Genomic DNA, 10,308 nt, shown 5'->3' with positions numbered 1-10,308 from the left:
TCTATTGTATATATTAGATCCCTTATTCTTTATATATATAAACGGAAATATTCCGTTTATAGATAAAATTATAAAATCAACAAGCTGTTATCAATACAACACAATAAATACCACTCTGACTGCTTGGTGGAAGACCAATGAAATACTTAATTACAGCTTCTCCCCTTCAGAACACACCCCATTGTGGAATAACCCTATGTTTCAAATCAATAACAAACCTTTTTCATTCACAGCTTGGAGACAGAGAGGAGTAACCAGCCTCGGACAGTTATATACTAATGACCTGCTTATGACCTTTGACATGCTTAAGGAAAAATATAAATTACCAGATCACTGTTTTTTCAGTATATAAAGATCAAAGACAATATAAAGAAAACAATCTGTTATTCAAAGTTTCCTAATCATGTTTCAGCTTTTTAAAAACAAGGTAAGTTGATATCACAAATATACACAACGTTAATAGAAAAAGTACAATATCCATTCCCATCAAAAAATAGTCAGCAGACATAAAACAGGCTTGTGATCTTAATTGGCAACTCATCTGTGGTGACATATTCTTAATGACAGTCAATTCCAAACTGCAGTTAATACAATATAAAATCCTTCATAGATTCCATTACATGACTGACAGACTGCAATGAATGTGATTTGGCCACAGTAACACATTCCCATACTGCCCAGCATTAATAGATAACTATTTTCATGCCTTTTGGATCTGTTTGCAAATCTATGTTTTCTGATCGAAGGTCATGGGCAGGTTATCTGAGATCCTGGGTCTGGTCATCCCTGTTTGTCCCATCATAGCACTACTTAATGATACCACCTCATTAACAGCACCCAAACATATTAGATGCTTTTTAATGATATCTTTTACCATTGCTAAAAAAAAAAAAAAAAAAGTGTTTAACTGGAAAAACAGAACTCAAATTTCTATAAATCACTGGCTTAACCTGCTTACAGATCATTATAACCTGGCAAATTTAAAAAACAGTACAAAACTATTTGATAAAACTTGGTCATACTTTCAACAATACATTAAGAGCTAATGGATAGTGGCCCGGGATTAATAATAAATAAAAAAGATCACTTATTCTTAATAATATTATTATACAGTCATACACACTTAACCAATTGGGATGCAGCTCTAGTATTCTGATAATGACTCTAGACTATCTGTTTTTATCTGGGACTCAACCATTGTGTCATTTTGTTGTATAAAAAAAGCAATGTTAAACTTTGTTAGCTTTGTTAGCTAGCTGTCCGTCTGGACTCTATTTGAAAAGAAAAAGTTTAATACAAAATTTCTTACTTTCCTTTTGGAGTACAGGTTTATCTTTTAGGCATTATAGAGTACTTATGATGTGTAATAAATAAGTGAAGATGGTGTTCCTATCACGTTTTAGTACATTGTCACATTAAGCTTTTTTCACGTTTCAGCCCCTTCCTGTATTATACAAAAAATCTAAATATAAAAACATTACCAGGTGTTTTAATCTATGAAAGCCCATTTCTAGCAGGAATCCAGGAATGTTTTTTCTCAGTATGCACCTTATTTTGCATAATGAGAAAGAGGGGGCCAGGGCAATACAGTAATAGTAAACATATACTCAGATAGTTAGAGAAGTCACAGTAATTAGAAAAAAGGTAAATTTCATTAACCTTACATCCACCACCTTTCACAGAAGAAAAGCTGCATCTGTGGTTGAAGGAGTTACATTTTAAAAGACCCACACAAACTGCTATCCATCTGCTCTTACCATTTAGTGGAGGGAAAACTAAGAAAGATAATCCTAATCAAGAGAAACCAATTACTTCTAAAGCTAGGGTGAAGCGACGTATCGGGGGCGACTTGTCAGGTTTACCCGCTACAGGCACCCGTACTCCTGCACTTATAGATCAGCTCTTAAACTAGCATCATCTATGACAGGCTCACAGCACCTGTGCTTCTGCTTCACTTGAGCTTTCTAACAGAACTTTCCTCCACAGAATAGTAAAAGCAGACATTTGGATGCTTTACATTTAGCTCGTTCTACTACAGACACAGCTCCTCTTCTTTAAAAGCCAATTGGGTGGATGTGTTAGCTAACTAGCTAACCTAGCTATAGCTGTGGGGTGTCCTATCATAAGCATGCTGAACTGTGGGGGTTCTACATCTAGCTACTTTATTATCAGTGTCCACAGCAGTAGATACTTCAGACTGTGTTTACTTACTGTATTAAATATGGTACGACCGAAAACCATTAAATAAATCTGACCGTTTTTTATTTTTTTGTTGTTTTGAGATATTAAGTTAATTATTTTGAGGCACTAAGTTGTTTTTTGAAACATTAAGTCGTTATTTTAAAATATTGTGTCATTATTCTAAGACATAAAGTTGTTATTTTTACATATTAAGTCATTATTTTAAGACACTTAGTTTTTATTTTGATATATTAATTCATTATTTTAAGACATTAAGATGTTATTTTGAGACACTAAGTTGTTATTTTGAGACACTAAGTTGTTATTCAGAGATATTATTAATTTGAGATATTAAGTTGCTATTTTGAGATATTATTTTGAGACACTAATTTGTTATTCAGAGATATTAGCTTGCTATTTTGAGATATTAAGCCATTGTTTTGGGACACTGAGTTTATTATTTTGAGACGTAATGTCATTATTTTGAGATACTGAGTGGTATTTGAAGATGTTTTTGCTGACATATCTGAAACTAATTTAATTGTAGGTGGTGGGAATGGGCTTACATAAAAAATTAAGATTTAGCATCTCAAAATAATAAGGTATACATTTACCTAATAAGAAGGAAAAGGTGTGTGTTAGTTTGTTATTTTATTGTTATTTAAGTGGTGTGAATTGGCTTCCATAATAGTAAGTCTAAACTTGGGAGAAATTCAGTTTATTTTTGTTTATAAAATCAACAGAACGGCCGCCTGTGTTGTTGGTTACTAAGCAACGCCTGCGCGCCCTCTTAGCTGCGTCATTTCCGGCAGTAGCGGCGCTCGAGCGGCTTGTGCTCGGGTCCGCTCTGTCGCTGGTCGCCAAGCAACGGCGGCGGAGCTCCGAGCGAACGCGTGCAAGTCTGTAGACAGGAGAAACACGCAGAACCGGCGAACACGGAGGATTACCGAGACCTGTGGATAATTTTTGCTGGTTTTTGGAAGAAATTTGTTGTCTTTCGCCGGACTCTGTGGACGCGGTTCAGCCGAAAAGCAACTTTTTGAGAGCCTCGCGGGCCGCGGGGAACCGGGGAGGCTTAAACCGGTGAAACGGGCTCGCTAAAGCTAACGTTACACCGAACGGCGATAGATACTGGTGCTGGAGTTCCGGTTTATTGGAGAGTTCAGAACTTTAACCTGCTGCTTTATAAACAAAACGACATTTTAGCTAACCTATATATTTAACAGAACTGAGAAATAACAGCACATTTGCTAGATAGCTATTATCGATGTTATGATAAAGTGAGGTGGATTTTAGGAACATAGTAGAGGTAACAAACTATAAACATTAACATTACTGGCTTGTGGATATTAAGCAGCATTTTGTAGCGAAATTGTTAGATCATTATTCGATTATACTCTGTAGATTAAGTTTGTGGACTCAACCTTTTTCACGTGTTGGACGATTAAACTGGATAAAATAAAAATAGCTAAAAACTAACTTAATAGCCACACTGGTAAGCGATATTAATTTTGATGGTTTTGTTGTTTGGAGCTTTTTTAAATCTTTTTTTAACTAAAATAACACGGTTCTAGTTTTCTTTCTTTCTAAATATTTAATACTACGAATAAATAAGAAATAAGCTTAAATTAAATAAGAATACATAAATGATTAATACTAATTATTAGAAATTAAACGCATACAAGCATTACATTTATTATCTCGTGATAAAGTTGGGGATGTTTTTCGTCTCGAAACTTCTTCTTCTTTGCCACTTCTTTCGTAACAAACTAATCGCCCCCATGCGCGCCCCCGCCGTGCACGCGAGCGCATCGCCGGTATGAGGAGCGGCACCGTCGGCGTCAGAAGCAGCGGCACGAGTGCCGGTGCCTCGCGCGCATCCGCGGGACGATGAGCGCGGATCTGGAGCTCGAGCTGGAGCGCGTGTCGCTCGGCTCCTCGTCGGCCGCGTCGTCCACCGGCGGCTCGCGCTCCCTCTCGGCAAACGTGCGGCGCCTGCACCGCGCGCTCAACGTGCTGCTGAGCGACCCGGAGCGCGAGCAGTTCGTGCACTGCCTAAACGCGTACCACGCGCGGCGCAACGTCTACGACCTCGTGCAGACGCTGCGCGTGATCCTGAACGTGCCGAGTAAACGGCAGCTGTTGCCCATGCTGCGCCTGGTTATCCCGCGTTCCGACCAGCTGCTCTTCGACCAGTACACGAGCGAGGGGCTCTACATCAAGCCCGAGCCGCTCGCGAGCAACGGGAGCCCGGAGACGCCGGCGCGAGCTCCCATTGAGGACGACGCACGGAGCAGCAACAGCATCACCACCACCGCGACCACCACCACCGGCGACGGAGGCAGCTCAACGGCGCTCGTGCCGCTGCTGGGGGCGCACTTTGTGCCGGACACCCCTGGTGAGGTCAGGCGCGTGACCCTAAAGCGCCACAAGAGCCAGGAAGGCTTGGGCTTCAGCATTCGCGGGGGCTCCGAGCACGGGGTGGGCATCTACGTGTCCCTGGTGGAGCCCGGCTCGCTGGCTGAGAAGGAGGGGCTGAGGGTCGGTGACCAGATCCTGAAGGTCAACGATAAAGTGTTTGACGCGGTCACGCACGCGGAGGCAGTAAAGGTAAACTTATTTTAAAAACTAAAGGTAAACTTATTTTAGCTGTAACAATAAGTCGATATAATCGACAGTGTGTAGAATAATGGTTCATTTGTTACATTGTCACATCAAACACAGTGCTGGAGACAGAAACACAATGGCTCACAAGTACAGTGCACACTCAGGCTGGTCTTTGTCACCAAAAGTGCCCAAACACAACATTAAGTCACTACATATCAGAACAGTTCACATTTAAACGTGTTCTGGCCATTTAAACAGCATTTAGTATGGACTAATTCTTCATTTGTACCAGCAGTGGGTTTCCCAAAGTGCACAGACACAGCAAGTAATATATTTACTCACTAATTATCAGTACACTCAACTTGCATAAAACACCTTAAGTAAATTACCCCCTTAAGGTTGCCCTTATCCCACTAAAATGCCTTAAGTGTTATCAAATGACAGACTTATGGTATTTTTAATATCACATTTCTCTTAAGTACTCCCTTAAATGTAGCATGAAAGTCCCTTCTTTTTCTAGAATTATTTAAGGTACCCAAAACCTCTCTTTAACACCTTTTCATCTTTTCACATTTAAACATCTTCATTGCATTTAAACAGTTGACTAATTGACTATTTAGCTAACCAATAAAATAATCTACCAAAATAATTAGTAATTAGTTTCAGCCCTAGTTTCGAGTGGAGCTAGATGTTTTTGTGTTAATTATTAGGACAAAAATAAAACATGTGTAGAGAGTATGAACCCATAGATGTTTCATGTTTTGTCCGCTCAATTTCATTTAATTTTTTTATATACATAAGGGCTGCAAATTCTAATTATTTTGATAGTCGAGTAATCTGCTGATTATTTTTCATTTAGTCAGCAGTTATCTCTGCCATACCCTCAATCTCTTCAAAATGAAAGATGTGCTATTTAAATGCCCTTTAAATGAGCAGAAGATTTGTAAGTGTGGAAAGTTCAGATATTTAGTGAATAAATACGTAAACTGTTGTGTTTGCTTCCGGTTGGAGTCACAGATCCACTTTGTTGATTATGTGGACGAATCATTGCAGCCCTAATATATAGTGTATATTTATATACAGTATATACAGTTTCTGCATTTCAGGCCTGAATCACATTCAAAGTTCTGATGGTAAAGCATATACCATTTTGTAATGTGTTTCCCTTCCTAAAGTGTGCAGCATGCGGTTTTGCATTGTGTTGTTGAAAAATGTGTGGATGTCTATGGAAAAGATGTCATCTTGCTCTAAGATTTCAATATAATTTTCTGCATTAGTGCTGCTATCACAGAGGTGTATTGACACAACCATACATCATGACAGACCCTTGCTTTTGGAATTCTGCTTGGTCTAACCTCAATACATGTTTTAGACTGTGTGATTGTACATCCCAGATGCCTCAGAGCAAAGAAAGTATTATGCCACTTCTGTAAATGGTTACTTACTTCATTCCTTATCCATGTGGTTTTATGTGTTGTTGTTAAAAAACAGTTCTTGTATTCATTTCAGGCAGTCCCTGTATGACTGTCATGGTACGACGGTCACAATATGATGGTCACAGTATGGCACTCATGGTATGGTGCATGAAGTGACACTGAGAATACACACTGTAATTATGTTAAGATCATAAGGATAAATAAGGTCATTTTACAATTATGTGTGTCACATAAAAAACCTGCTGTAACCAAGCTGTAAGTCTTTGGATTTGCATGGTATGGGGGAAACTCTTACAAACAAGGTACAAAACAGGTTCTTTTATGACGTCTAGGGTCATTGCTGTGGCAGTATGATTAAATCTGGCTACAAAAGCACTTGGAAAGACTAGTACTGATTCTGAATGAATAGTTGGATCACAAACTACACATCCGTTAATTCTAATGGAAATAAATATAGCTGAATTAAGGGGCCCCACTGAATTCCACTGAACCACAGCTCAACACTGGACTGAGAAAAAATACAGATATCACGATATGTCATATCATTTTAGTTTGCGATACACTGTAAGTGAGTCCTTAATTTTTTAAGGTATTTGCTTATTTAGGAGTATTAGGAGTTTTTCAGAAATATTTCTGAAGCCATGATGTATCGTAGGGTAATGCCTGGTGATATATTGAGTATCACAGAATTGCAGTATTGTGATATCATTGTTATTGTGGGCAACATACCATAATAATATTTCATTGTGATATGCCCCTTAATTTTTACCCCTACGTTATACCCCTCTAGTGGTTAATTTTGACCATATGTTGACCTTAGGCTCTTATGTATGTGGCTGGTCCAGAGCATTCCATCCATTCTATTTGCAGTGCTTTTCTATGCAGATCACATAGACTGAGTGTGTGTGTGTGTGTTTGTGTGTGTGCACAACTGAATACCTGTGTCAGCAACGAAAGCATCTAAAGTAGCTGAATTCATTAATTAAAAGTTTATATGCATATTAATGGACATATGCAGCATATTAAAATTGTGAATATGTTTGTGTTTAGAGGCATTGTGTTGTTTTGAGGTCACTAAGCCCTGTGGGTTGTTTTAACCCAGAGTCACATACCCTGACTGCTTATGAAGGATTTTGGTTCTTCAAGAACCCAGACTAATAAACACACAGGAGACCTTCCTGCAACAGATGTATTACTGCAATTCCAACCTGCTTGTGAAGCTCCTACATATTTTAAGGATGGGCCCTGTCAGTGTCAGAGGTTTGGATGATGTCTGCAATTGTGTATCAAGCATGGGCGATCGAGTGACACACCACCAAGGGCCACAGAGGAATTCTTTCTAGCACCTTCAACCAGTATTAAAGAGGGAATAATATACCTATTCTAAGTTAGGATAGATCTATGTCCTATACAAAACATGTTAATTTAGTTATTTGCACAAAATCCCTCTCACATGAAGAGATCTCACCAGCTCTACTCATGCCAGTTTCAGTCCCTTTCAGAATGAGCCATTTAAGGGCTCTGTCACTTTTATGCAAATAAAATGATGCTGGCAACACCCCTTATATGCTGAACATTTACCACACTTTAGGCAAAGCTCTTGGTAACTGGCAAAAAAACAAACAAGCTAGTTTGTTCCACTTAACTGCGACAGAAACACAGAACTCATAATTTGAAAATACTTACATCTCCCTCACCTGCTTTGCCATGGACACACCATGACTTGCCAAAGATTCCCCCTTCAGACGAAGTCTGCTGCCTAATCCTGCCTAATCTGAGGTTCTCAACCAGCAGACCAAAATGTTGAGTTTTGCGTAAAATGTCCCCTTTGAAGAGCCTATGTTCTAAACTGTATACAACTTTTCTGGGCTTTCCTCTGAATATCATAGTCCAATCAGCGTTGAGTTGTGTAGAAAATAGGAGGTGGCCATAATATTCTGATATGACTATGCATTCAGAGGATTTGCTTTAGTTTTGTAAGAAATATTCTACTTAAAGAGTTTTTAGACCACCTCACACTGTATTTAGAAGCTACTTTAACTTGAGTCATCATTATTTCATTGATGTTTAGCTTGGCTTTAGGCTGTTCCACCATGTCTCTACCCGTAATCATTTATCTATGGCAGGGAGAGCGGCTGTCCCTGAACAAATCAGTAAATTCACTTTTGTGAAGCAGCATAAGAAGTCCATAAAGCTGCCGATTTCATTGACCAGCTGGCAGACCGGGTGTCTTATTTGTGTTTACGTGTTTGATAAGTACTGTTCGATAAGTACTGTTGTTGTCTCATGCTTTTATTTTTACTGTGGTTAGAATCACTCCAGCGAGAATATGAAGCTTATTACTTTCTAGTTCAGTGTTTTGCACTTTCAAATGAGTGTTTACACTTATGATGATGTCGAACACTGCAGGCACTCATTAATTAATCAGTGTTAAACAGTGTGTGATTTTGTGCTTATACATTACATTACAGAGCGCACAGGAGCTGTCCAGGGTACTGAAAAAGCTTCCCTTACCATAGTGTGAATTTTCCATTTACTGAAGAGCTTGGCCATTTCTTAACTTTGATGCACAACATATGCACACCCCCTCTAATGCACAACATGGGTCAAAAATGACACGCATTCTTTTTCTATGTTATTTCATGTATGGCACAGTGTTTTTGTTATATATTGTATTAATAAACTATTTTCGTTTTTTAGAGTTTAGGGTATCCCTCAATTTTTGAACATCATACATCCTTATTTTATTTTTACCTTTCTTATGTTTTTGGTGTCTGATCAATTTATTGCTAAGATATATCTTAGAAACCCTCAGTCATACACAAAGTTACATAGAAAATGAATACAAATGCATTGTAAATGAGGATCATCCTACATATATTGCGAGTTATATAAAGGTTGATTGATTGATTATGATGTTATTCTGTGAGTATTCTTAGCTAATGTTGTTAGCAGTGGATAATTATAACAAGCACACAACATCTCAATAGGGCCTTTGTTTATGTGTGCTTGTGAGTTTGTTCTTGCAAGGTAACTTGTCAAGAGTGTCGTAACAAGAACATACGTTTATTTTTCATTTTTTGGTATTGAGAAACACCACAACTTATAAAGAAATCACAGTAAAATACATCAAAATATCAAGTGCTGAATTAATTCTCACAGAGTTATATAGAAACTTAGTGCAAAGTTGTGTTTGCATGGAACTTTAACTCCATCACAGTGTTCCTGCACTGCTGTTCCAACATGCTCTTGCTGCCTACAACACAAACATACGGTGGCCGAGAAAGCCCAACTCAGTGCAAATTGAAAAGCGCTGCAAAAGCACAAAACACATCCATCAAAATTACAACACAGGCGCAGCAAATAGAAAAACGCGCTGCAAAAAGAAAAACGCGCTGCAAATACAACCACAACACAACGGAAGTGAGTCACAACACAACGGAATTTTCCCGGGGGACCTTAAAAGATGCTGTACCAGCTGTATACAAAGGACAATAAGTGGCAAACAAGCTTCTGAAAAGTAAGTTATGTTTATTACCTGTGATTACCACGGTTGTATGAATATTATTAAAAGTTCTGCTTCACAAAACGCCTTGTTTGCCACTTATTGTCCTTTGTACACATAGTGAAGTCCGAGACGTTACTGAAGATGCAGCTTAGCTGGTACAGCATCTTTTAAGGTCCCCCGGGAAAATTCCGTTTTCCGTGTTGTGACTCACTTCCGTTGTGTTGTGGTTGTATTTGCAGCGCGTTTTTCTATTTGAAGTGCGTTTTTCTATTTGAGGTCGCAAACAGATAACCAAACATTCTTCTTCAGGTCTTTTTGGTAGACAGCAAAATTTATGATTCCATTTATCACAGCAAGTCTGCCATATCCTGAAGCAGCGAAAAAGCCCCAGGCCATCACACTACCACCACCATGTTTTACTGTAGGTATAATGTTCTTTTTCTGAAATGCAATGTTACATTTACTGTATGTCAGATGTAATAGGTACAAGTTCAGATTTTGTCTTTAGGCCACAGAGTATTTTTCCAAAAGTCTTGGGAATCATCAAGATGTTTTCTGGAAAACTGAGATGAGCCT

At 38.6% G+C, this 10,308-nt stretch overlaps 1 protein-coding gene across 2 annotated transcripts in view; it reads left to right on the top strand.

The window, feature by feature from the left end:
* Positions 1 to 3,041: 3,041 nt before the first annotated feature.
* whrna (whirlin a) overlaps positions 3,042 to 10,308 on the top strand; it is a 274,824-nt gene continuing 267,557 nt past the window's right edge. For both annotated transcript variants that reach the window (XM_022676495.2, XM_022676494.2), the window contains exon 1: positions 3,042 to 4,791. In XM_022676495.2, the coding sequence (XP_022532216.2) occupies positions 4,072 to 4,791 (720 nt within the window). In that variant the 5' untranslated portion in view covers positions 3,042 to 4,071. The remainder of the gene's footprint in view (positions 4,792 to 10,308) is intronic.

Source organism: Astyanax mexicanus, chromosome 17, assembly GCF_023375975.1.
Source record: "Astyanax mexicanus isolate ESR-SI-001 chromosome 17, AstMex3_surface, whole genome shotgun sequence".
Classification (NCBI taxonomy): domain Eukaryota; kingdom Metazoa; phylum Chordata; class Actinopteri; order Characiformes; family Acestrorhamphidae; genus Astyanax; species Astyanax mexicanus.
The sequence above is the reverse complement of the archived record's forward strand: the minus strand, read 5'-3'. Positions and strand labels throughout refer to the sequence as shown.